At 51.4% G+C, this 27464-nt stretch overlaps 1 protein-coding gene across 3 annotated transcripts in view; it reads left to right on the top strand.

Moving 5' to 3' along the window:
- The window catches only part of rapsn (receptor-associated protein of the synapse, 43kD), a 332392-nt gene that overhangs the window by 296595 nt on the left and 8333 nt on the right, over window positions 1–27464 (top strand). For 2 of the 3 annotated variants that reach the window (XM_086007452.1, XM_086007451.1), the window contains one exon: window positions 21706–21905. The exons of the other annotated variant lie outside the window; for it this stretch is intronic. In XM_086007452.1, the coding sequence (XP_085863578.1) occupies window positions 21706–21905 (200 nt within the window). The remainder of the gene's footprint in view (window positions 1–21705; window positions 21906–27464) is intronic. 3 annotated transcript variants of the gene reach the window in all.

The raw sequence follows: 27464 nt of genomic DNA, 5'->3' as shown, positions 1-27464 counted from the left end.
CTGTATGTGTGCATGTGTGAGTCTGTCTATGCTGTGTCTGTGTGTTTGTGTCTGTGCATGTGTGTCTGTGTGTGTCTGTGTATTTAGAAACATAGAAGATAGGAGCAGGAGTAGGCCATTCGGCCCTTCGAGCCTGCTCCGCCATTCAATGAGATCATGGCTGATCAACCAAATTCAGTACCTTGTCCCTGCCTTCTCCCCATATCCCTTGATCCCTTTAGCCTTAAGAAATATATCCAACTCTTTCTTGAATATATTTAATGAACTGGCCTCCACCGCCCTCTGTGGCAGAGAATTCCACAGGTTCACCACTCTCTGGGTGAAGAAATTCCTCCTCATTTCAGTCCTAAATGGCTTACCCCTTATCCTTAGACTATGACCCCTGGTTCTGAACTCCCCGGCCATCAGAAACATCCTTCCTGCATCTAGTCTGTCCAGGCCTGACAGAATTTTATAGGTTTCAATGAGATCCCCTCTCAATCTTCTAAACTCCAGTGAGTATAAGCCCAATCGACACAAACTCTCCTCATACGTCATTCCTGCCATCCCAGGTATCAGCCTGGTGAATCTTCGCTGCACTCCTTCCATGGCAAGAACGTCCTTCCTCAGGTAAGGCGATCAAAACTGCACACAGTACTCAAGGTGCGGTCTCACCAAGGCCCTGTACAACTGTAGCAAGACATCCTTCTTCCTGTACTCAAACCCTCTTGCTATGAAGGCCAACATACCATCTGCCTTCTTAACCACCTGCTGCACCTGCATGCTTACCTTCAGCGACTGGTGCACAAGAACACCCAGGTCTCTTTGCACTTCCCCTTCTCCCAATCTATTGCCATTCAAATAATAATCTGCCTTCCTGTTTTTGCCACCAAAGTGGATAATCTCACATTTATCCACATTTTAGTGCATTTGCCATTTTCCTGCCCAATCACCCAACCTGTCCAAATCGTACTGGGGTTTCACGACACCTTCCTCACAGCTTACCCTCCCACCCAGCTTTGTGTCATCTGCAAATTTGGAGATATTACATCCAATTCCCTCGTCCAGATCATTAATATATATTGTGAACAGCTGGGGTCCTAGGACCGATCCTTGCAGTACCCCACTAGTAACTGCCTGCCACTCGGAAAACGATCCGTTTATTCCAACTCTTTGCTTTATGTCTGCCAACCAGTTCCCTATCCAAGTCAATACCTTGCCCCCAATCCCATGTGCCTTAATTTTGCATGCTAATCTCTTATGTGGGACCTTATCGAAAGCCTTCTGAAAGTCCAAATACACCACATCCACTGGTTCTCCCTTATCTATTTTACCAGTTACATCCTCAAAAAATTCCAGTAGATTAGTCAAGCAGGATTTACCTTTTGTAAATCCATGTTGACTTTGTCCGATCCTGTCACTGCTTTCCAATTGCTCTGCTATTACATCTTTTATAATAGACTCTAGCATTTTCCCCACTACCGATGTCAGGCTTACCGGTCTATAATTCCCTGCTTTTTCTCTACCACCTTTTTTGAATAGTGGGGTAACATTAGCTACCCTCCAATCCATGGGTACTGTTCCAGAGTCTATCGAGTTCTGGAAGATGACCAGCAATGCATCTACTATTTCTAGGGCCACTTCCTTAAGTACCCTGGGATGTAGATTATCAGGCCCTGGGGATTTATTGGCCAACACCATTTCCCTACAAATACTGATTTCTTTCAGTTCCACACTTTCATCAGACCCTATGTTCCCCGGCATCTCTGGGAGGTTATCTGTGTCCTCCTTTGTGAAGACAGAACCAAAGTATGAATTTAGTTGGTCTGCCATTTCTTTGTTTCCCATTATAAATTCCCCTGATTCTGACTGCAAGGGACCTACGCTTGACTTCACCAATCTTTTTCTCTTCACATAGGTGGGGTTACAGGGATAGGGTGGGATATGTGTTGGTGTAGGGGTTACGGGGATCGGGTGGGATATGTGTCGGTGCAGGCTCGATGCAGGCTCGATGGGCCGAAATGGCCTCTATCTGCACTGTGGGGTTTCTGTGATTCTGTGATTCTGTGACATAGCTATAAAAGCTTTTACAGTCAGTTTTAATGTTTCCTGCTAGCTTACTCTCATATTCTATTTTCCCTTTCTTAATTAATCCATTTGTCCTCCTTTGAATCCTGAACTGCTCCCAATCCTCAGGATTATTGCTTTTTCTGGCCAATTTATATGTCGTCTCCTTGGATCTTATGCTATCCCTAATTTCCCTTGTTAGCCACGGTTGAGTCACCTTTTTTGATTTATTTTTATGCCAAACTGGGATGAACAAATTCTGTATCTCATCCATTTGGTCTTTGAATGTTTGTGTCTGTGAGTGCGTCTGTTCATGTGTGTATGTGTCTGTGTGTGTGTGCGTGTGTGCGTGTGTGTCTCCGTGTGTGTGTGTGCGTGTGTGTCTGTGCGTGTGTGTTTCTGTATGTGTGTCTGTGTTTGTGTATGTCTTTCTGTGTGTGCATCTGTGTGTGTGTGAGTGAGTCTGTGTGTCTGTGTGTGAGTGTGTCTGTGTGTCTGTATGTGTGTCTGTGTTTGTGTGCATCTGTGTGTGTGTGGCTGTGTGTGTGTGTCTGTGTGTGTGTGTCTGTGCATGTGCGTGTGTGTGTCTGTATGTGTGTCTGTGTGTGTGTCTGTGTGAGTGTGTGTCTGTGTGTGTGTGTGTATGTGTGTCTGTGCATGTGTCTGTGTGTGTGTGTCTGTGTATCAATGTGTAAGTGAGTCTGTGTGTGAGTGAGTCTGTGTGTGAGCGTGTCTGTATGTGTGTCTGTGTTTGTGTGCATCTGTGTGTGTGCATCTGTGCATGTGCGTCTGTGTGTGTGTGAGTCTGTGTGTAAGTGAGTCTGTGTGTGTGTGTGTCTGTGTGTGTGTCTGTGTCTGAGTGTGTGTGAGTGTGTCTGTGTGTCAATGTGTAAGTGAGTCTGTGTGTGAGTGAGTTTGTGTGTCTGTGTGTGTGTCTGTGTGTGAGTGAGTCTGTGGCCTATAAATTGGGGTGAGGTGCCAAACTGGCGCCAAGTTCGCCTGGGCGCAGATATTTGCGCAGCGTTCGGAGCAGTAGCAATCGTCAGATATTCAGCCTCAGTGCCCCTACAGGGAGACGGGGTGCGGCTCAAGGTGCTCCGCATCCCTCTTAGGGCGCTGAAAGTGAATTTCGCAGCGCAACGTGCCGCAGCGCCACACGCAGCGGCACGGCATGCTGCGGTACTGCAGGCCTTCCTCCCATTGTTAAGGGGGAGGGGCCTGCAACAGCGCGAGACCAATCGCAAGTGCCGGAAAAAGAGCCCGGCACCGTAGAGAAGTGCTGGGCTCTTGGGAAACAGCCAGCAATGCCGCGGGGGGGTGGATCTGGAGGCCGGGGACAGAGGTGCTGGCAGGCGGCCGCTGAAAAAACCGGCTGCCCCGCACCTCCACCTTAACTTGCGCCTCTGCCAGTGCAATAAGGCTCCGTGAACCGGGCGCGGGTAGCGAACGGTGCAACAGCGGCGTTCGCTACCAAATATCGCAATCGGGGCACGAATGGGGTGCTGCGCACACCGATGACATCATCAGTGGTGGCACAGCGCAACATGCTAACGCCACCATTAGCACCCCTGCTGAATATCGCGGGAGGTGCAGCCAGTGGTGCTACATCCACTGGCTGCCTCTTTAGGCACTAACAGGTGGCGCTACTCACCCAATTTCTCCCCCTGTGTGTCTGTGTGTGTGTTTGTCTGTGTTTGTGTGAGTGTCTGTGTGTGTGTATGTGTGTGTGTCCGTGTGTGTGTCTGTGTGTGTGTGTGTGTGTGTATATGTGTGTCTGTCGGTGTGTATGTGTGTGTGTCTGTTTTTGTGCCTGTGTGTGTCAAAGTGTGCCTGTGTGCATGTCACTGTGGGTCTATGTGTGTGCCTGTGTGTGTGTCTGTGTGTCTATATGTGTGTGTGTCTGTGTGTGCATGTGTCTGTGTGCATGTGTCTGTGTGCATGTGTCTGTGTGCATGTGTCTGTGTGCATGTGTCTGTGTGTGTCTGTTTGTGTGTGCGTGTGTGTGTCTGTGCCTGTGTGTTTGTGTCTGTGCGTGTCTGTGTGTGTGTGTCTGTGTGATTGTCTGTGTCTGTGTGTGTGTGTCTGTCAGTGTTTGTGCCTGTGTGTGTGTCTGTGAATTTGTGTCTGTGAGTGTATCTGTGCATGTGTGTGTCTGTGTGTGTGTGTGTGTCTGTGTGCGTGTCTGTGTGTGTCTTTGTGTCTCTGTGTGTGTGTGTCTGAGTGTCTATGTGTGTGTCTGTGTGTGTCTGTGTGTGTGTGTGTGTGTGTGTCTGTGTGTGTGTGCGTGTCTTTGTGCATCTGTGTTTATGTGTGTGCGTGTGTGTGTGCATGTGTCTATGTGTGTGTGTGTGTGTGTGTATGTCTGTGTGTGCATGTGTGTGTGCGTGTGTCTATGTGTGTGTCTGTGTGCGTCTGTGTGTGCATATGCATGTGTGTGTGTCTGTGTGTGTGTATGCATATACGTATGCGTGTGTGTGTGTCTATGTGCATGTGTCTGTGTGCGTGTGTGTGTACATCTGTGTGCATGTGTGTGTGTGTCTTTGTGTGCATGTGTGTGTGTGAGTGTGTCTATGTGTGTGTCTGTGTCTGTGTGGGGGGGGTGTGTGTCTGTGCATGAGAGCCTGTGTGTGTGTGAGTGTGTCGGTGTAAGTGTGTGTGTGTCTGTGTTTGTGTCCGTGTGTGTGTCTGCGTGTTTGTGTCTGTGTTTGTGTCTGTGTGTTTGTGTCTTTGAGTGTATCTGTGCATGTGTGTGTGTGTCTGTGTGTGACTGTGTGCGTGTCTGTGTGCGTGTCTGTGTGCGTGTGTGTGCGTGTCTGTGTGCGTGTCTGTGTGTCTGAGTGCCTATGTGTGTGTCTGTGTGTGTCTGTATGTGTCTGTGTGTCTGTGTGTGTGTGTCTGTGTGTGTGCATGTGTCTGTGTGTCTATATGTGTGTGTGTGGGGGGGTATCTGTGTGTGTGTGTCTGTGTCTGTGTGGGGTGTGTGTGTGTTTGTGTCTGTGTGGGTGTGTTTGTGTCTGTGTGTGTGTGTGTGTCTGCGTCTGTGTCTGTGTGGGGTGTGTGTGTGTCTGTGTCTGTGTGGGGTGTGAGTGTCTGTCTGTGAGCATCTGTGTCTGTGTGTATGTGTCTGTCTGTGTCTGTGTGGGGTGTGTGTGTGTCTGTGTCTGTGTGGGGTCTGTGTGTGTCTGTCTGTGTGTGTGTGTCTGTGTGGGCTGAGTCTGTGTCTGTGTGGGGTTTGTCTGTGTGGGGTGTGTCTGTTTGTGTCTGTGAGGTTTGTGTGGGTCTGTGTCTGTGTGTGGTGTGTGTGTCTGTGTGGGGTGTCTGTGTAGGGTGTGTCTGTGTTTGTGTGGGGTCTGTGTGTGTGTGTCTGTGTGGTGTGTGTGTCTGTCTGTGTCTGTGTGGGTTCTGTGTGTGTCTGTGTCTGTGTGGGGTGTATGTGCGTCTGTGTGGGGTGTGTGTATGTCTGTGTGGGGTGAGCATGTGTCTGTGTGGGTGTGTGTGTCAGTGTCTGTGTGGGGTGAGTGTGTGTGTCTGTGTGGGGTGTGTGTGTCTGTGTCTGTGAATGTCTGTGTCTGCGTGGGGTGTGTGTGTGTCTGTGTCTGTGTGTGTGTCTGTATGGGCTGAGTGTGTGTGTGTATCTGTGGGGGTGTGTGTGCATCTGTGACTGTGTGGGGTGTGTCTGTGTCTGTGTGGGGTGTGTGTGTCAGTGTCTGTGTGGGGTAAGTGTGTGTGTCTGTGTGGGGTGTATATGTGTGCATGTGTGTGTGTGTATATGTGTGTCTGTGTGGGGCATGTGTCTGTGTGTGTCTGTGTCTGTGTGGGGCGTGTGTGTGTGTCTGTGTGTGTGTGTGACTGTGTCTGTGTGGGGTGTGTGTGTGTCTGTGTCTGTGTGGGGTCTGTGTGTGTGTGTGTCTGTGTGGGCTGAGTCTGTGTCTGTGTGGGGCATGTGTGTGTCTGTGTGTGTGTGTGACTGTGTCTGTGTGGGGCGTGTGTGTGTGTCTGTGTCTGTGTGTGTGACTGTGTCTGTGTGGGGTGTGTGTGTGTCTGTGTCTGTGTGGGGTCTGTGTGTGTCTGTGTCTGTGTGGGCTGAGTCTGTGTCTGTGTGGGGCATGTGTGTGTCTGTGTGTGTGTGTGACTGTCTGTGTGGGGCGTGTGTGTGTGTCTGTGTGTGTGTGTGTGACTGTGTCTGTGTGGGGTCTGTGTGTGTGTGTGTCTGTGTGGGCTGAGTCTGTGTCTGTGTGGGGTGTGTCTGTGTCTGTGTGGGGTGTGTCTGTTTCTGTCTGTGTGAGGTGTGTGTGTGTCTGTGTCTCTGTGAATTTGTGTGTGTGTGTCTGTGTCTGTGTGGAGTGGGTCTGTCTGTCTGTGTGTGGGTTCTGTGTGTGGCTGTGTCTGTGTGGGTGTAAGTTTGCCTGTGTGGGGTGAGCATGTGTCTGTGTCTATGTGGGGTGTGTGTGTGTGTGTCTGTGTGGGGTGTGTGTGTGTCTGTGCCTGTGTGGGGTGTGTGTGTTTGTGTCTGAGTGGGGTGTGTGTGTCTGTGTGTGATGTGCGTGTCTGTGTGGGGTGTGTGTGTCTGTGTGGGTTGCATGTGTCAGTGTCTGTGGGGGTGTGTGCGTGTGTCTGTGTGGGGTGTGTGTGTCTGTGTCTGTGTTGGGTGGGGTGTGTGTGTGTCTGTGTCTGTGTGTGTGTGTCTGTGTGGGCTGAGTGTGTGTCTGTGTCTGTGTGGGGTGTGTCTGTGTCTGTGTCTGCATGTGTGTGTGTGTGTCTGTGTATGTGTGGGTGGTTGTATGTGTCTGTGTGAGTGTGTGTGTGTGTGTGTGCATGTGTGTGTCTGTGTCTGTGTGGGTGGTTGTATGTGTCTGTGTGGTGTGTGTCTGTGTGCAGGTGTGTGTGTGTCTGTGTCTGTGTGGGGTGTGTATGAGTGTGCGGGGTGTGTGTGTGTCTGAGTCTGTGTGGGGTGTCTGTGCATCTGTGTGTGTGTCTGCGTCTGTGTGTGTGTCTGTGACTGTGTGGGGTGTGTGTGTCTGTGTCTGTGTGTGTGTGTGTGCATCTGTGTGTATGTGTCTGTGACTGCGTGGGGTGTGTGTGTGTCTGTGTCTGTGTGGGGCATGTGTGTGTCTGTGTGTGGTGTGTGTCTGTGTGGTTTGTGTGTGTGTGTGTCTGTGTGTGTGTGTGTGTCTCTGTGGTGTGTGTGTGTGTCTGTGTCTGTGTGTGTGTGTGTTTGGGGTGTGTGTGTGTCTGTGTCTGTGTGGGTTGTGTGTGTGTCTGAGTCTGTGTGGGGTGTGTGTGTGTCTGTGTGTGTGGGTGTTTGTGTGTCTGTGTGGGTTGTGTGTGTGGGGTGTGTGTGTGTCGGTGTCTGTGTGTGTGTGTCTGTGTGGGGTGTGCGTGTCTGTGTCTATGTGGGGTGTGCATGTGTCTGTTTGTGTGTGTGGGGTGTGTGTGTGTGTGCCTGTGTGTGTGCCTGTGAGGGGTGTGTGTGTGTCTGTGTGGGTTGTGAGTGTGTGTGTGTGTAGGGTGGGTGTGTGAGGGGGTGGGGTTTGTGGGATGTGTGTGTGTCTGTATTTGTGTGCATGTGTGTGTGTGTCTGTGTGGGGTGTGTGTGCATGTGTGTGCTGTGTCTGTATCTGTGTGGGGTGTATGTTTGTGTGTCTGTGTCTGTGTAGGGTGCGTCTGTGCCTGTGTGGGGTGTTTGTGTGTCTGTGTGGGGTGTGTGTGTTTGTGTCTGTGTGGGGTGTGTGTGTATGTGTGTGATGTGCGTGTCTGTGTGGGGTGTGTGTATCTGTGTGGGTTGTGTGTGTCAGTGTCTGTGTGGGGTGTGTGTGTGTGTCTGTGTGGGGTGTGTGTGTCTGTGTTGGGTGGGTTGTGTGTGTGTCTGTGTCTGTGTGTGTGTCTGTGTGGGCTGAGTGTGTGTCTGTGTCTATGTGGGGTGTGTCTGTGTCTGTGTGTGCATGTGTGTGTGTGTGTCTATGTGTGGGTGGTTGTATGTGTCTGTGTGAGTGTGTGTGTGTGCGTCTGTGTGGTGTGTGTCTGTGTGCATGTGTGTGTGTGTCTGTGTCTGTGTGGGGTGTGTATGTGTGTCTGTGTCAGTGTGGGGTGTATGTCTGTGTGTCTGTGCCAGTGTGGGGTGTGTGTGGGTGTCTGTGTGGGTTGTGTGTGTCTGTATTTGTGTTGGGTGTGCGTGTGTGTGTGTGTGGGGTGTGTGTGTGTCTGTGTGGGGTGTGTGTGTGTCTGTGAGTGTGCATGTGTGTGTGTCTGTGTCTGTGTGGGGTGTGTTTGTATGTGTGCCTGTGTGGGGTGTGTGTGTGTGTGTCTGTGTGGGGTGTGTGTGTGTCTATGTCTGTGTGGGGTGTCTGTGCATCTGTGTGTATGTGTGTCTGTGTCTGTGTGGGGTGTGTGTGTGTCTGTGAATGTGTGGGGTGTGTGTGTGTCTGTGTCTGTGTGGGGTGTGTGTTTGTCTGTGTGGGGTGTGCGTGTGTCTGTGCATGTGTGGTGTGTGTGTGTGTGTCTATGTGCGTGTGTGGTGTGTGTGTGTCTGTCTGTGTCTGTGTGTGGTATGTGTGTGTCTGTGTCTGTGTGGTTTGTGTCTGTGTCTGTGTGTTGTGTGTGTGTGTGTGGGGTGTGTGTGTGTCTGTGTCTGTGTGGGGTGTGTGTATGTCTGTGTCTGTGTGGGGTGTGTGTATGTCTGTGTGTGTGTGTATGTGTTTGGGGTGTGTGTGTGTGTGTCTGTGTCTGTGTGGGTTGTGTGTGTGTCTGAGTCTGTGTGGGGTCTGTGTGTGTTTATGTCTGTGTCTGTGTGGGGTGCGTCTGTGTCTGTGTGGGGTGTGTCTGTGTCTGTGTGGGGTGTGTGTGTGTCTGTGTGGGGTGTCTGTCTGTGTGTGTTTGTGTGTGTTTGTGTCTGTGTCTATGTGTGTGTGTCTGTGTCTGTGTGGGGTTTGTCGGTGTTTGTGTGGGGTGTGTTTGTGTCTGTGTGTGGGGGGGGTCTATGTTTGTGTGTCTGTGCCTGTGTGGGGTGTGTCTGTGTTTGTGTGGGGTGTTTCTGTGTGTGTGTGTCTGTGTGTGTCTGTGTGTGTGTGTGTGTGTGTCTGTGTGTGTGTCTGTGTGGGGTATGTGTGTGTCTGTGTGGGGTGTGTGAATGTCTGTGTGGAGTGTCTGTGTGTCTGTGTGGGGTGCGTGTGTGTCTGTGTCTGTGTGGGGCGTGTGCGTGTCTGTGTCTGTTTGTATGTGTGGGGTGTGTGTGTGTCTGTGTCTGTGTGGGGTGTGTGTATGTCTGTGTCTGTGTGGGGTGTGTGTATGTCTGTGTTTGTGTGTGTGTGTATGTGTTTGGGGTGTGTGTGTGTGTGTCTGTGTCTGTGTGGGTTGTGTGTGTGTCTGAGTCTGTGTGGGGTCTGTGTGTGTTTATGTCTGTGTCTGTGTGGGGTGCGTCTGTGTCTGTGTGGGGTGTGTCTGTGTCGGTGTGGGGTGTGTGTGTGTCTGTGTGGGGTGTGTGTCTGTGTGTGTGTCTGTGTGTTTGTTTCTGTGTCTATGTGTGTGTGTCTGTGTCTGTGTGGGGTTTGTCGGTGTTTCTGTGGGGTGTGTTTGTGTCTGTGTGTGGGGGGGGTCTATGTTCGTGTGTCTGTGCCTGTGTGGGGTGTGTCTGTGTTTGTGTGGGGTGTTTCTGTGTGTGTGTGTCTCTGTGTGTCTGTGTGTGTGTGTGTGTGTCTGTGTGGGGTGTGTGTGTGTCTATGTCTGTGTGGGGTGTCTGTGCATCTCTGTGCATGTGTGTCTGCGTCTGTGTGTGTGTGTCTGTGACTGTGTGGGGTGTGTGTGTGTCTGTGTCTGTGTGGGGCATGTGTGTGGTCTGTGTGTGTCTGTGTCTGTGTGGTTTGTGTGTGTGTGTGTCTGTGTGTGTGTGTGTGTGTGTGTGTCTGTGCGGGGTGTGTGTGTGTCTGAGTCTGTGTGGGGTGTCTGTGCATCTGTGTGTGTGTCTGCGTCTGTGTGTGTGTCTGTGACTGTGTGGGGTGTGTGTGTGTCTGTGTCTGTGTGTGTGTGTGCATCTGTGTGTGTGTGTCTGTGACTGCGTGGGGTGTGTGTGTGTCTGTGTCTGTGTGGGGCATGTGTGTGTCTGTGTGTGGTGTGTGTCTGTGTGGTTTGTGTGTGTGTGTGTCTGTGTGTGTGTGTGTGTGTGATGTGTGTGTATGTCTGTGTCTGTGTGTGTGTTTGGGGTGTGTGTGTGTCTGTGTCTGTGTGGGGTGTGTGTGTGTCTGTGTGTGTGGGTGTTTGTGTGTCTGTGTGGGTTGTGTGTGTGGTGTGTGTGTGTGTCGGTGTCTGTGTGTGTGTGTCTGTGTGGGGTGTGCGTGTCTGTGTCTATGTGGGGTGTGCATGTGTCTGTTTGTGTGTGTGGGGTGTGTGTGTGTGTGCCTGTGTGTGTGCCTGTGAGGGGTGTGTGTGTGTCTGTGTGGGTTGTGAGTGTGTGTGTGTGTAGGGTGGGTGTGTGAGGGGGTGGGGTGTGTGGGATGTGTGTGTGTCTGTATTTGTGTGCATGTGTGTGTGTGTCTGTGTGGGGTGTGTGTGCATGTGTGTGCTGTGTCTGTATCTGTGTGGGGTGTATGTTTGTGTGTCTGTGTCTGTGTAGGGTGTGTCTGTGCCTGTGTGGGGTGTTTGTGTGTCTGTGTGGGGTGTGTGTGTATGTGTGTGATGTGCGTGTCTGTGTGGGGTGTGTGTGTCTGTGTGGGTTGTGTGTGTCAGTGTCTGTGTGGGGTGTGTGTGTGTGTCTGTGTGGGGTGTGTGTGTCTGTGTTGGGTGGGGTGTGTGTGTGTCTGTGTCTGTGTGTGTGTGTCTGTGTGGGCTGAGTGTGTGTCTGTGTCTGTGTGGGGTGTGTCTGTGTGTGCATGTGTGTGTGTGTGTCTATGTATGGGTGGTTGTATGTGTCTGTGTGAGTGTGTGTGTGTGCATGTGTGTGTCTGTGTGGTGTGTGTCTGTGTGCATGTGTGTGTGTGTCTGTGTCTGTGTGGGGTGTATATGTGTGTCTGTGTCAGTGTGGGGTGTATGTCTGTGTGTCTGTGCCAGTGTGGGGTGTGTGTGGGTGTCTGTGTGGGTTGTGTGTGTCTGTATTTGTGTTGGGTGTGCGTGTGTGTCTGTGTGGGGTGTGCGTGTGTGTCTGTGTGGGGTGTGTGTGTGTCTGTGTGGGGTGTGTGTGTGTCTGTGAGTGTGCATGTGTGTGTGTCTGTGTCTGTGTGGGGTGTGTGTGTGTCTGTGAATGTGTGGGGTGAGTGTGTGTCTGTGTCTGTGTGGGGTGTGTGTTTGTCTGTGTGGGGTGTGTGTGTGTCTGTGCGTGTGTGGTGTGTGTGTGTGTGTCTATGTGCGTGTGTGGTGCGTGTGTGTCTGTCTGTGTCTGTGTGTGGTATGTGTGTGTCTGTGTCTGTGTGGTTTGTGTCTGTGTCTGTGTGTTGTGTGTGTGTGTGTGTGTGGGGTGTGTGTGTGTCTGTGTCTGTGTGGGGTGTGTGTATGTCTGTGTCTGTGTGGGGTGTGTGTGTGTCTGTGTCTGTGTGGGGTGTGTGTGTGTCTGTGTCTGTGTGGGGTGTGTGTATGTCTGTGTCTGTGTGTGTGTGTATGTGTTTGGGGTGTGTGTGTGTGTGTCTGTGTCTGTGTGGGTTGTGTGTGTGTCTGAGTCTGTGTGGGGTCTGTGTGTGTTTATGTCTGTGTCTGTGTGGGGTGCGTCTGTGTCTGTGTGGGGTGTGTCTGTGTCTGTGTGGGGTGTGTGTGTGTCTGTGTGGGGTGTGTGTCTGTGTGTGTGTGTTTGTGTCTGTGTCTATGTGTGTGTGTCTGTGTCTGTGTGGGGTTTGTCGGTGTTTGTGTGGGGTGTGTTTGTGTCTGTGTGTGGGGAGGGTCTATGTTTGTGTGTCTGTGCCTGTGTGGGGTGTGTCTGTGTTTGTGTGGGGTGTTTCTGTGTGTGTGTGTCTCTGTGTGTCTGTGTGTGTGTGTGTGTGTGTCTGTGTGGGGTGTGTGTGTGTCTATGTCTGTGTGGGGTGTCTGTGCATCTGTGTGCATGTGTGTCTGCGTCTGTGTGTGTGTGTCTGTGACTGTGTGGGGTGGGTGTGTGTCTGTGTCTGTGTGGGGCATGTGTGTGGTCTGTGTGTGTCTGTGTCTGTGTGGTTTGTGTGTGTGTGTGTCTGTGTGTGTGTGTGTGTGTGTCTGTGTGTCTGTGTGGGGTGTGTGTGTGTCTGTGTCTGTGTGTGTGTGTGTGTTTGGGGTGTATGTGTATGTGTGTGTGTCTGTGTCTGTGTGGGTGTGTGTGTGTCTGTGTGTGTGGGTGTTTGTGTGTCTGTGTGGGGTGTGTGTGTGTGCGTGTCTGTGTCTGTGTGGGGTGTGTGTGCATCTGTGCCTGTGTGGGGTGTTTGTGTGTCTGTGTGGGGTGTGTGTGTGTCTGTGTCTGTGTGGTGTGTGTATGTGTGCATGAGTGTGTGTGGTGTGTGTGTGTCTGTGTGGGGTGTGTGTGTGTCTGTGAGTGTGCATGTGTGTGTGTCTGTGTCTGTGTGGGGTGTGTTTGTATGTGTGCCTGTGTGGGGTGTGTGTGTGTGTGTCTGTGTGGGGTGTGTGTGTGTCTATGTCTGTGTGGGGTGTCTGTGCATCTGTGTGTATGCGTGTCTGTGTCTGTGTGGGGTGTGTGTGTGTCGGTGAATGTGTGGGGTGTGTGTGTGTCTGTGTCTGTGTGGGGTGTGTGTTTGTCTGTGTGGGGTGTGTGTGTGTCTGTGTGTGTGTGGTGTGTGTCATAGAGTCATAGAGACATAGAGTTTTACAGCACAGAAAGAGGCCCTTCGGCCCATCGTGTCTGCGCCGCCCATCCATCCCTGTCCAGTCTAATCCCATTTTCCAGCATTTGGTCCTTAGCCTTGTATGCAATGGCATTTCAAGTGCTCATCCAAATGCTTCTTGAATGTTGTGAGGGTTCCTGCCTCCACCACCCTTTCAGGCATTGAGTTCCACATTCCAACCACCCTCTGGGTGAAAAAGTTCCTCCTCAAATCCCCTCTAAATCTCCTGCCCCTTACCCTGAATCTATGCCCCCTTGTTATTGACCCCCCCACTAAGGGGAAAAGTTCCTCTTTATCTACCCTATCTATGCCCCTCATTATTTTGTACACCTCAATCAGGTCCCCCCTCAGCCTTCTCTGCTCCAAGGAAAACAACACCAGCCTGTCCAGCCTCTCTTCATAGCTGAGGCGCTCCATCCCAGGTAACATCCTGGTGAATCTTCTCTGCACCCTCTCCAAAGCAATCACATCCTTCCTATAGTGAGGCGACCAGAACTGCACACAATACTCCAGCTGTGGCCTCACCAGCGTTCTGTACAGCTCCATCATAACCTCCCTGCTCTTATATTCTATGCCTCGGCTAATGAAGGCAAGTATCCCATATGCCTTTTTAACCACCTTATCTACCTGCTCCGCTGCCTTCAGGGATCTATGTACATGTACACCAAGGTCCATCTGACCCTTTGTACTTCCTAGGGTCCTACCACTCATTGTGTATTCCCTTGCCTTATTTGTCCGTCCAAAATGCATCACCTCGCACTTTTCAGGGTTAAATTCCATTTGCCACTTTTCCGCCCATCTGACCAACCCGTTTATATCGTCCTGTAGCCGGAGGCTTTCCTCCTCGCAATTTACCACCCCACCAATTTTCATGTCATCTGCGAACTTACTGATCATACCTTTTACATTCTCATCCAAATCATTTATGTAGATCACAAACAACAAGGGACCCAGCACCGATCCCTGAGGTACCCCACTGGACACAGGCTTCCAGTCACAAAAGCAACCTTCGACCATCACCCTCTGCCTCCTGCCACTCAGCCAGTTTAGGATCCAACGCGCCAAGGCACCCTGGATCCCATGGGCTCTTACCTTCTTGACCAGTCTCCTATGCGGGACTTTGTCAAAAGCTTTACTGAAGTCCATGTAAACCACATCCACAGCATTTCCCTCATCCACCCCACTAGTCACCCCCTCGAAAAATTCGATCAGATTTGTTAGACATGATTTACCCTTGACAAAGCCATGCTGACTATCCCCGATTAATCCTTGCCTCTCCAAGTGGAGATTAATTTTGTATTCAGAATTTTTTCCAATAATTTCCCCACCACAGATGTTAGACTCACTGGCCTGTAATTCCCTGGTTTATCCCTGCTACCCTTCTTGAATAATGGTACTATGTTAGTTGTTCTCCAGTCCTCTGGTACTTCCCCTGTGGCCAGAGAGGTTCTGAAAATTAGTGTCAGAGCCCCTGCAATCTCCTCCCTTGCCTCCCACAGCAGCCTGGGATACATCTCGTCCGGGCCTGGGGATTTATCCACTTTTTGGCCCGCTAAAACCGCTAGCACCTCCTCCCTCTCGATGCTAATATGTTCGAGTATGTCACAGTCCCCTTGCCCAATTTCTATGTCTGCATCGTCTTTCTCCATAGTGAACACAGATGCAAAAAATTCATTTAAAACCCCGCCTACATCCTCTGGCTCTACACACAGATTGCCACTTTGGTCCCTAATGGGCCCTACCCTTTCCCTGGTTATCCTCTTGCCCTTAATATACTTATAAAGCATCTTAGGATTTTCCTTTATTTTGCTCGCCAGTGTTATTTCATGGCCCCTCCTCGCCCTCCTAATTTCTTTTTTAAGTATGCCCCTGCACTTTTTATACTCCTCTGGGGCTTCTTCCGTCTTTAGTCTTTTGTAACTGCCAAAAGCCCCCCTTTTATTTCTAATGCATTTTTGTATATCCCTTGTCATCCAAGGTTCCCTTTGCTTGTTGGTCCCACCCTTGACCTTTACAGGAACATGCTGGCGTTGTACTCTCTCTATTTCCCTTCTGAAAGTCTCCCACTGTTTTGATGTGGATTTTCCTATAAGTAGCTGCTCCCAGTCCACTTTGGCCAGATCCTGCCTTATCATATTAAAATTGGCCTTCCCCCAATTTAGAACTCTTATTTCCGGGCCGTCTTTGTCTTTTTCCATGACCACCTTAAATCTCACCGAATTATGGTCACTGTCGCCAAAATGCTCTCCTACTGATACTTCCACCACTTGCCCGGCTACATTCCCCAGGATTAGGTCCAGTACTGCCCCCTCTCTTGTAGGACTTTCTACATGTTGGCTCAAAAAGCTCTCCTGGATGCACTTTAAGAATTCTGCACCCTCTAAGCCTTTCACACTCTGACTATCCCAATTTATATTGGGGAAGTTGAAATCCCCCACTATTATTACCCTATTATTTTCGCACTTCTCTGAGATTTGCCTACATATCTGTTCCTCTATCTCCCCCTGACTGTTTGGGGGCCTATAGTACACTCCCAGCAAAGTGCTTGCCCCCTTTTTATTTTTAAGTTCTACCCATATGGCCTCATTAGAGGAACCCGCTAATATATCGTCCCTCCTTACAGCAGTAATTGACTCCTTAATTAATATTGCAACACCCCCTCCCCTTTTACACCCCCCTCTGTCTCGCCTGAAGATTCTATACCCCGGAATATTGAGCTGCCAGTCCTGACCCTCCCTCAACCATGTCTCCGTGATAGCAACAATATCGTACTCGCATGTGTTCAACAACAACTTCAGTTCATCCACCTTATTTGTAAGACTCCTTGCGTTTGTGTTTGTGTCTGTGTGTGTGTCTGTGTGGGGTATGTGTGTGTCTGTGTGGGGTGTGTGAATGTCTGTGTGGGGTGTGTGTGTGTCTGTGCCTGTGTGGGGCGTGTGTGTGTCTGTGTCTGTTTGTATGTGTGCATGTGTGTGAGTGTCTGTGTCTGTGTGGGGAGTGTGTGTGTCTGTGTGAGTGTTTGTGTGTGGGGTGTGTGTGTGTTTGTGTGTCAGTGTGGGGTGTATGTCTGTGTGTCTGTGCCAGTGTGGGGTGTGTGTGGGTGTCTGTGTGGGTTGTGTGTGTCTGTATTTGTGTTGGGTGTGCGTGTGTGTCTGTGTGGGGTGTGTGTGTCTGAGTCTGTGTGGGGTGTCTGTGTGGTGTCTGTGTGTATGTTTGCATGTGTGGTGTGTGTGTGTGTCTGTGTGTCTGTGTGGGGTGTGTGTATGTCTGTGTCTGTTTGTGGTGTGTGTGTGTCTGTGCCTTTGTGGGGTGTGTGCGCATGCGTGTGTGTGGGGTGTGTGTCTGTGTCTATGTCTGTGTGTGTGTCTGTGACTGTGTGGGGTGTGTGCGTGTCTGTGTCTGTGTGGGGTGTGTCTGTGTCTGTGTGGGGTGTGTGTGTGTGTGTGTGGGGTGTGTGTGTCTGTGTGAAACATAGAAACATAGAAGATAGGAGCAGGGGTAGGCCATTCTGTCCCTCGAGCCTGCTCCGCCATTCAATGAGATCATGGCTGATCATCCAAATTCAGTACCCCGTCCCTGCCTTCTCCGCATATCCCTTGATCCCTTTAGCCTTAAGAAATATATCCAACTCCTTCTTGAATATATTCAATGAACTGGCCTCCACCGCCCTCTGTGGCGGAGAATTCCACAGGTTCACCACTCTCTGGGTGAAGAAATTCTTCCTCATTTCAGTCCCAAATGGCTTACCCCTTATCCTTAGACTATGACCCCTGGTTCTGGTCTCCCCCACCATCGGAAACATCATTCCTGCATCTAGTCTGTCCAGGCCTGACAGAATTTTATCGGTTTCCTTGAGATACCCTCTCAATCTTCTAAACTCCAGTGAGTATAAGCCCAATCGACACAATCTCACCTCATACGTCTTTCCTGCCTTCCCAGGTATCAGCCTGGTGAATCTTCGCTGCACTCCCTCCATGGCAAGAACGTCCTTCCTCAGATAAGGCGACCAAAACTGCACACAATACTCAAGGTGCGGTCTCACCAAGGTCCTGTACAACTGCAGCAAGACATCCTTGTTCCTGTACTTGAACCCTCTTGCTACGAAGTCCAACATACCATTTGCCTTCTTAACCGCCTGCTGCACCTGCATGCTTACCTTCAGCGACTGGTGCACAAGAACACCCAGGTCTCTTTGCACTTCCCCTTCTCCCAATCTATTGCCATTCAAATAATAGTCTGCCTTCCTGTTTTTGCCACCAAAGTGAATAACCTCACATTTATCCACATTATAGTGCATTTGCCATGTTTCTGCCCAATCACGCAACCTGTCCAAATCGTACTGGAGTTTCACGACACCCTCCTCACAGCATACCCTCCCATCCAGCTTTGTGTCATCTGCAAATTTGGAGCTATTACATCCAATTCCCTCGTCCAGATCATTAATATATATTGTGAACAGCTGGGGTCCTAGGACCGATCCTTGCGGTACCCCACTAGTCACTGCCTGCCACTCGGAAAACGACCCGTTTATTCCAACTCTTTGCTTTCTATCCGCCAACCAGTTCTCTATCCAAGTCAATACCTTGCCCCCAATTCCATGTGCCTTAGTTTTGCACGCTAATCTCTTATGCAGGACCTTATCGAAAGACTTCTGAAAGTCCAAATATACCACATCCACTGGTTCTCCCTTATCTATTCTATCAGTTACATCCTCAAAAAATTCCAGTAGGTTAGTCAAGCACGATTTACCTTTTGTAAATCCATGTTGACTTTGTCTGATCCCGTCACTGCTTTCCAAGTGCTCTGCCATTACATCTTTTATAATGGACTCTAGCATTTTCCCCACTACTGATGTCAGGCTTACCGGTCTATAATTCCCCGCTTTTTCTCTACCACCTTTTTGAATAGTGGGGTAACATTAGCTACCCTCCAATCCATGGGTACTGTTCCAGTGTCTATCGAGTTCTGGAAGATGACGAGCAATGCAGCTACTATTTCTAGGGCCACTTCCCTAAGTACCCTAGGATGTAGATTATCAGGCCCTGGGGATTTATCGACCTTCAATCCCATCAATTTACCCAACGCCATTTCCCTACAAATACTGATTTCTTTCAGTTCCACCCTTTCATCAGACCCTATGTTCCCTGGCATCTCTGAGAGGTTATTTGTGTCCTCCTTTGTGAAGACAGAACCAAAATATGTATTTAGTTGGTCTGCCATTTTTTTGTTCCCCATTATAAATTCCCCTGATTCTGACTGCAAGGGACCTACGCTTGACTTCACCAATCTTTTTCTCTTCATATATCTATAAAAGCTTTTATAGTCAGTTTTTATGTTCCCTGAAAGCTTACTCTCATATTCTATTTTCCCCTTCTCAATTAATCCCTTTGTCCTCCTTTGTTGAATCCTAAACTGCTCCCAATCCTCAGGATTATTGCTTTTTCTGGCCAATTTATATGTCCTCTCCTTGGATCTTATGCTATCCCTAATTTCCCTTGTTAGCCACGGTTGAGTCACCTTTTTTGTTTTATTTTTATGCCAAACTGGGATGAACAAATTCTGTAGTTCATCCATTCGGTCTTTGAATGTTTGCCATTGCCTATCCACCATGAACCCATTGAGTGACATTCCCCAATCAATCCTACTCAACTTGCTCCTCAGACCATCGTAGTTTCCTTTATTTAAATTTAGGACCCTAGTCTCTGAGTCAACTACTTCATTCTCCATCTTAATGAAGAATTCGATCATATTATGATCGCTCTGACCCAAGGGGCCTTGTGCAATAAGACTGCTTATTAATCCTTTCTCGTTACATAATACCCAGTCTAAGATGGCCTGATCTCTGGTTGGTTCCTCGACATATTGGCCCAGGAAACCATCCCGTAAACACTCCAGGAATTCCTCCTCCACAGTATTGTTACTAATTTGGTTAGCCCAATCTATAATTAGATTAAAGTCACCCATGATGACTGCTGTGCCCTTATTGCACGCTTCTTTAATTTCCCTTTTAATGCCATCCCCAACCTCCGCCTTACTGCTGGGAGGTCTATATACCACTCCCACTAACGTTTTCTGCCCCTTGGTATTTCTCAATTCTACCCATACAGATTCCATATTTTCAGAGCTAATATCCTTCCTTACAATTGTGTTAATCACTCCTTTAACCAGTAATGCTACCCCACCTCCCTTTCCTTTTTGCCTATCTTTCCTGAATATCGAATACCCCTGGATGTTGAGTTCCCAGCCTTGGCCATCCTTGAGCCACGTTTCCGTAATCCCGACCAAATCATATTCGTTTAACTCTATTTGCACAGCCATTTCATCCACCTTATTACGAATGCTCCTCGCATTAAGACACAAAGCCTTCAGGCTTTTTTTTTAACGCTCTTAGACCTATTAGAATTATTATTTACTCTGGCCACATTTGAATTAAACCGTTGACTTCTCTGACTGCCACTTTTGTTTTTCTCCTTCCTATCTTTTGCTTTTATCCTTGTTTCCCTTTCCTCTGTCTCCCTGCTCAGGTTCCCAAACCCCTGCCATTTTAGTTTAAACCCTCCCCAACAGCACTAGCAAACACTCCCCCTAGGTCATCCCAGGTGTAAACCGTCCAGTTTGAACTGGTCCCACCTCCCCCAGAACCGGTTCCAATATCCCAGGAACTTGAATCCCTCCCCATTGCACCATTCCTCTAGCCACGTATTCATCTGAAATATCCTTCTATTTCTACTCTGACTAGCACGTGGCACTGGTAGCAATCCTGAGATTATTACCTTTGAGGTCCTATTTTTTAATTTACCTCCTAACTCCCTATATTCCGCTTTTAGGACCTCATCCCGCTTTTTACCTATATCGTTGGTGCCTATATGCAGCACGACAACTGGCTGTTCACCCTCCCCTTCCAAGATATTCTGCAGCCGCTCTGAGACATCCTTGACCCTTGCACCAGGGAGGCAACACACTATCCTGGAGTCTCATTTGTGGCCGCAGAAACACCTATCTCTTCCCCTTACAATAGAATCCCTTATTACTATAGCTCTCCCACTCTTTTTCCTCCCATCCTGTGCAGCAGAGCCACCCCTGGTGTCAGGAAGTTGGCTGCTGCTTTCCTCATATAAGCCATCCCCCCCAACAGCACTCAAAGTGGTGTATCTGTTTGAGAGGGGGATGTCCACAGGGGACCCCTGCACTACCTGCCTGCGCCTAGTACTCTGCCTGTTGGTCACCCATTTCCTTTATTCCTGTCCAACCTCTACCTGCGGTGTGTCCAACTCTGTAAACGTGCTATTCACGTCATCCCGAGTATCGCTAACGCTCCAGTATGCATCCAGTCGCAGCTCCAGTGCCGCAATGCGGTCTGTCAGTAGCTGCAGCTAGATGCACTTTCTGCACATATAGTTGTCAGGGACACAGGAAGTGTCCCTGAGTTCCCACATATCGCAGGAGGAGCATACCACGTGGCCGGGCTGTCCTGCCCTTTAATTAATTGAATTTAAATTAAATCAATCAATCCCACTAATTACACTACAGTTAAATTGCTTACCAACAGTCCCCGCTACACCAGAGAGACCTCAGCAACTATAAACCACAGAGTTAAAGTTTAAATACTCACCAACCAATCACTTACCTGCTTCCTGGTAACGTCACACTTTGATTACTTTTTACCTCTCTCTCCCGCTGCTGAGTTGGCAGGGCCTCGCTGAATCCGCCGCTTTTAAACTCACCGCGCTCCTCGCTCCTCACCCAGGTCCGTCGCTCTGGTCGGGCCTCGCCTCGCTGCCGCTGCTTTTAAAGTCAGCTGCGCTCCTCAATCTAGTCCCAGGTCCGCCGCTCTGGTCGGGCCTCGCTCGCTGCCGCCGCTTTTATACTCGGCCGCGCTCCTCAATCCAGTCCAGGTGTGGTGTGTGTCTGTCTGTGTGTCTGTGTGTCTGTGTGGGGTGTGTGTGTGTCTGTGTCTGTGTGGGGTATGTCTGTGTCTGTGTGGTGTGTGTCTGTGTGTGTGTGGTGTGTGTCTGAGTGTGTGTCTGAGTGGGGTGTGTGTGTGTGTCTGTGTCTGTGTGGGGTATGTCTGTGCCTGTGTGGTGTGTGTCTGTGTGGGGTGTGTGTGTGGGGGGGAGGTGTGTCTGTATCTGCTTTGTGTGTGTGTCGGGTGTGTGTGTGTCTGTGTGGTGTGAGTGTCTGTGTGTGTGTGGGGGGTGTCTGTGTGGGGTGTGTGTGTCTATGTGTGTGTGGGTGGGTGTCTGTGTCTGCTTTGTGTGTGTGGGGGGTGTGTGTCTGTGTCTGCTTCTTGTGTGTGTGTGGGGTGTGTCTGTGTCTGTGTGGGGTGTGTGTGTGGGGTGTGTGTGTGTCTGTATGTGTGGGGGGGTGTCTGTGTCTGCTTTGTGTGTGTGTGGGGTGTGTGTCTGTGTCTGCTTTTTGTGTGTGTGTGGGGTGTGCCTGTGTCTGTGTGGGGTGTGTGAGTGTCTGTGTGGGGTGTGTCTGTGTCTGTGAATGTGCCTGTGGGTGTGTGTGTGTCTGTGTGGGGTGTGTGTGTCTGTGTGTGTCTGTATGGGGTGAGTGTGAGTCTGTGTGGGGTGTGTGTGTGTCTGTGTCTGTGTGTGTCTGTGTGGGGTGTGTGTGTGTGTGTCTGTGTGTGTCTGTATGGGGTGAGTGTTAGTCTGTGTGGGGTGTGTGTCTGTGAATGTGTCTGTGTCTGTGTGGGGTGTGTGTGTGTCTGTATGGGGTGAGTGTTAGTCTGTGTGGGGTGTGTGTGTGTCTGTGTCCGTGTGTGTCTGTGTGGGGTGTGTGTGTGTGTGTGTGTCTGTGTGTATGTGTGCACGCTTTGGCCGGGGCTCTCTCTTCCTGCTGATGCTTGTGTCCTGTGCCCTCTCTCCAGCTGCACATGCTGAAGGCACACTGTTTGAGTGAGACCATTTATCGAGCGAAGGGCTCTGAGCGGCTCCTCCGAGAGCATGTGGTCAAATTCCACGAGTGCATGGAAGACATGGAGTTATACTGCGGGATGTGCGGAGAGTCGATTGGAGATAAGAACTCACAGCTCCAGGCACTACCATGTTCCCACCTTTTTCATCTAAAGTAAGTGGAGGAGGGGGGTTTCGGGAATTCATGGCGAGAATGCCACTGATGGGAGTGGCTGGGCTGAGAGTGAGCCTTCAGAAATGGCTCATTACTCTCTAACAATAATGTTAGCTCTGGCAATTAATGTGTCAGACCCTGTGACTCAGGGCGTGACAGGGCCATGTGACCCAGGGTGCGACAGGGCCATGTGACCCAGGGTGTGACCGGGCCCTGTGACCCAGGGTGCGACCGGGTCGTGTGACCCAGGGAGTGACCGGGCCGTGTGACCCAGGGAGTGACCGGGCCGTGTGACCCAGGGAGTGACCGGGCCGTGTGACCCAGGGAGTGACCGGGCCGTGTGACCCAGGGTGTGACCGGGCCGTGTGACCCAGGGTGTGACCGGGCCCTGTGACCCAGGGAGTGACCGGGCCCTGTGACCCAGGGAGTGACCGGGCCGTGTGACCCAGGGTGTGACCGGGCCGTGTGACCCAGGGAGTGACCGGGCCCTGTGACCCAGGGAGTGACCGGGCCGTGTGACCCAGTGAGTGACCGGGCCCTGTGACCCAGGGTGCGACCGGGCCGTGTGACCCAGGGAGTGACCGGGCCGTGTGACCCAGGGAGTGACCGGGCCGTGTGACCCAGTGAGTGACCGGGCCCTGTGACCCAGGGTGCGACCGGGCCGTGTGACCCAGGGAGTGACCGGGCCGTGTGACTCAGGGAGTGACCGGGCCGTGTGACCCAGGGTGTGACCGGGCCGTGTGACCCAGGGAGTGACCGGGCCATGTGACCCAGTGACTGACCGGGCCCTGTGACCCAGGGTGCGACCGGGCCCTGTGACCCAGTGAGTGACCGGGCCCTGTGACCCAGTGAGTGACCGGGCCCTGTGACCCAGTGAGTGACCGGGCCGTGTGACCCAGTGAGTGACCGGGTCGTGAGACCCAGTGAGTGACCGGGCCGTGTGACCCAGTGAGTGACCGGGCCGTGTGACCCAGTGAGTGACCGGGCCGTGTGACCCAGTGAGTGACCGGGCCGTGTGACCCAGGGTGTGACCGGGCCCTGTGACCCAGGGTGCGACCGGGCCCTGTGACCCAGGGAGTGACCGGGCCGAGTGACCGACGGTGTGACCGGGCCGAGTGACCCAGGGAGTGACCGGGCCGTGTGACCCAGGGTGTGACCGGGCCGTGTGACCCAGGGTGTGACCGGGCCGTGTGTCCCAGGGTGTGACCGGGCCCTGTGACCCAGTGAGTGACCGGGCCCTGTGACCCAGGGAGTGACCGGGCCGTGTGACCCAGGGTGTGACTGGGCCGTGTGACCCAGGGAGTGACCGGACCCTGTGACCCAGGGTGTGACCGGGCCCTGTGACCCAGGGTGTGACCGGGCCGTGTGACCCAGGGTGTGACCGGGCCGTGTGACCCAGGGAGTGACCGGGCCGTGTGACCCAGTGTGTGACCGGGCCGTGTGACCCAGGGTGTGACCGGGCCCTGTGACCCAGTGAGTGACCGGGCCCTGTGACCCAGGGAGTGACCGGGCCGTGTGACCCAGGGTGTGACCGGGCCGGGTGACCCAGGGAGTGACCGGGCCGTGTGACCGGGCCGTGTGACCCAGGGTGTGACCGGGCCGTGTGACCCAGGGTCTGACCGGGCCCTGTGACCCAGTGAGTGACCGGGCCCTGTGACCCAGGGAGTGACCGGGCCGTGTGACCCAGGGTGTGACCGGACCGTGTGACCCAGGGAGTGACCGGGCCGTGTGACCCAGGGTGTGACCGGGCCCTGTGACCCAGTGAGTGACTGGGCACTGTGACCCAGGGTGTGACCGGGCCGTGTGACCCAGGGTGTGACCGGGCCGTGTGACCCAGGGAGTGACCGGGCCGTTTGACCCAGGGTGTGACCGGGCCGTGTTACCCAGGGTGTGACCGGGCCCTGTGACCCAGGGAGTGACCGGCCCCTGTGACCCAGGGAGTGACCGGGCCGTGTGACCCAGGGTGTGACCGGGTCGTGTGACCCAGGGAGTGACCGGGCCGTGTGACCCAGGGTGTGACCGGGCCGTGTGACCCAGGGAGTGACCGGGCCGTGTGACCCAGGGTGTGACCGGGCCGTGTGACCCAGGGTGTGACCGGGCCCTGTGACCCAGTGAGTGACCGGGCCCTGTGACCCAGGGAGTGACCGGGCCATGTGACCCAGGGAGTGACCGGGCCTTGTGATCCAGGGAGTGACCGGGCCATGTGACCCAGGGAGTGACCGGGCCGTGTGACCCAGGGAGTGACCGGGCCGTGTGACCCAGGGAGTGACCGGGCCGTGTGACCCAGGGAGTGACCGGGCCGTGTGACCCAGGGTGTGACCGGGCCGTGTGGGCAGCACGGTGGCATAGTGGTTAGCACTGTTGCCTCACAGCGCCAGAGACCCGGGTTCGAATCTGGCCTCGGGTGACTGTCTGTGTGGAGTTTGCACATTCTCCCCGTGTTTGCGTGGGTTTCCTCCGGGTGCTCCGGTTTCCTCCCACAGTCCAAAGGTGTGCGGGTTAGGTAGATTGGCTATGATAAATTGACCCTTTGTGTTAGGGGGATTAAATACGCGGGGATAGGGTGGGATATGTGTTGGTGTAGTGGTTACGGGGATCGGGTGGGATATGTGTCGGTGCAGGCTCGATGGGCCGAAATGGCCTCTATCTGCACTGTGGGGATTCTGTGTGACCCACGGTGTGACCGGGCCGTGTGACCCAGGGTGTGACCGGACCATGTGACCCAGGGTGTGACCGGACCGTGTGACCCAGGGTTTGACCGGGCCGTGTGACCCAGGGTGTGACCGGGCCGTGTGACCCAGGGTGTGACCGGACCGTGTGACCGGGCCGTGTGACCGGGCCGTGTGACCCAGGGTGTGACTGGACCGTGTGACCCAGGGTGTGACCGGGCCCTGTGACTCAGGGTGTGACCGGGCCGTGTGACCCACGGTGTGACACAGTCCGCGTGACCCACCACCACCAGCGCACTGTTTCTGCATCTACAACTGCAGCAACTCACCAAGGCTTCTTTGCCAGCCCCTCCCAAACCCATGACCTCTACCACCTGGAAGGACAAAGATAGCAGGCGCATGCGAACAACATCAGCACCAAGTTCCCCTCCAAGTCACACACCATCTTGACTTGGAATTATATCGCCGTTCCTTCATCGTCGCTGGGTCAAAATCCTGGAACTCCCTCCCTAACAGCACTGTGGGAGTACCTTCACCACAAGGACTGCAGCGGTTCAAGAAGGTGGCTCACCACCTCCATCTCAAGGGCAACTAGGGATGGGCAATAAATGCTGGCCTTGATAGTGATGCCGACATCCCATGAACGAATAAAAATTAAGCTGTGGCCTAACCAGTGTTATTAAAGGTCTAGCATATTTTCCTTTCTTTTGTACTCTATTAATAAAGCCAAGGATCCCATATGCTTTTTTAACAGCCTTCTCAACTTGTCCTGCCACCTTCAAAGATTTGTGTACATACACCCCCAGGTCTCTCTGTTCCTTTTATAGGATTACATGGGATATGCAGCTCAGAAACAGGCCATTCGGCCCTACCAGTTGATGCCGGCGTTTATGCTCCACTCGAGCCTCCTCCCGTCTTTCCTCATCTAACCTTCTCAGCATACCCCTCTATTCCCTTCTCCCTCATATGCTTGTCTAACCTCCCCTTAAATGCATCTGTACTATTTGCTTCAACCACTCCCTGTGGCAGCGAGTTCAACATTCTCACCACTCGCTGGGTAAAGAAGTTTCTGCTGAATTCCCTGTTGGATTTCTTGGTGACTATCTTATATTGATGGCCTCTAGTTATGCTCTTCCCCACAAGTGGAAACATTCTCTCTGTATCCACTCTATCAAAACCTTTCATAATTTTAAAGATCTCTATTAGGTCACCCCTCAGCCTTCTTTTTTCAAGAGAAAAGAGACCCAGCCTGTTCATCCTTTCCTGATATTTATACCCTCGTATTTCTGGCATCATCCTTGTAAATCTTCTCTGCACCCTCTCCAGTGCCTCTATATCCTTATTATAATATGGCGACCAGAACTGTACGCAGTACTCTAAGTGTGGTCTAACCAAGGTTCAATGCAGGTTTAGCATAACTTCCCTACTTTTCAATTCTAACCCTCTAGAAATAAACCCTAGTGCTTGGTTTGCTTTTTTATATGGCCTTGTTAACCTGTCTCACAACTTTGTGATTTGTGTATTTGTACTCCGAGATCCCTTTGTTCCTCTACCCCATCTAGACTCGCACCCTCCAAGTGATAAGTGACCTCCCTATTCTTCTTATCAAAATGTAATACCTCACATTTATCTGTGTTGAACTTCATTTGCCAATTATTTGCCCATTCAGCAAGTTTATTGATGTCCTCCTGTAACCTGCTCCGGTTTCCTCCCACAGTCCAAAGATCTGCGGGTTAGGTTGATTGGCTATGATAAATTGACCCTTAGTGTTAGGGGGATTAAATACGTGGGGTTACGGGGATAGGGTGGGATATGTGTTGGTGTAGGGGTTACGGGGATCGGGTGGGATATGTGTCTCGATGGGCAGAAATGGCCTCTATCTGCACTGTGGGGTTTCTGTGATTCTGTGAATTTGTTGCAGTCCTCCTCAGTATTGACTATCCCCCCAATTTGGTATCATCCGTAATTTTAGAAAGTGTTTTTGATTCCAAAGTCTAAATTGTTAATATAAATTGTGAACAACAGTGGTCACAGCACTGATCCTTGTGGAACACCACTACCCACCTTCTGCCACTGTGAATAGCTACCCTTTACTCACTCTCTGCTTTCTGTCTTGAAGCCAGCCAGCAATCCATTCTGCTACTTGTCCCCTGACTCCGCATTCTCTGATCTTATTCATTTGTCTATTATGCGGTACCTTATCGAAGGACTTTTGAAAATCTAGATAAATTACATCTACTGCATTGCCAGTGTCTACTCTGTCTATTACCTCTTCAAAAAATTCAATAAGTTTAGTCATGCAAGATTTTCCCTTTTGAAATCCATGCTGACTATTCATTATTATACTATTCATTTCTAGATGTTCTTCTATTTTCTCCTTTAGTAGGGATTCCGTTATTTTTCCTACCGCCAATGTTAAGCTGACTGGTCTATAATTCCCTGGACATGTTTTATCCCCCTTCTTAAATATTGGTATTATGTTAGCTATCCGCCAGTCCTCTGGCACTACACCTTTTTCTAATGAATTATTACCCAGGGTGTGACCGGGCCCTGTGACCCAGGGAGTGACCGGGCCGTGTGACCCAGGGAGTGACCGGGCCGTGTGACCCAGGAAGTGACCGGGCCGTGTGACCCAGGGTGTGACCGGGCCGTGTGGGCAGCATGGTGGCATAGTGGTTAGCACTGTTGCCTCACAGTGCCAGGAACCCGGGTTCGAATCTGGCCTCGGGTGACTGTCTGTGTGGAGTTTGCACATTCTCCCCGTGTTTGCATGGGTTTCCTCCAGGTGCTCTGGTTTCCTCCCACAGTCCAAAGATGTGCGGGTTAGGTTGATTGGCTATGATAAATTGACTCTTAGTGTTAGGGGGATTAAATACATGGGGTTACGGGG

The sequence above is a fragment of the Somniosus microcephalus genome, chromosome 15 (genome assembly GCF_052327205.1).
Source record: "Somniosus microcephalus isolate GS21.2 chromosome 15, FLI_Smic_1.0, whole genome shotgun sequence".
NCBI classification, from domain to species: Eukaryota; Metazoa; Chordata; class Chondrichthyes; order Squaliformes; family Somniosidae; genus Somniosus; species Somniosus microcephalus.
The sequence above is the reverse complement of the archived record's forward strand: the minus strand, read 5'-3'. Positions and strand labels throughout refer to the sequence as shown.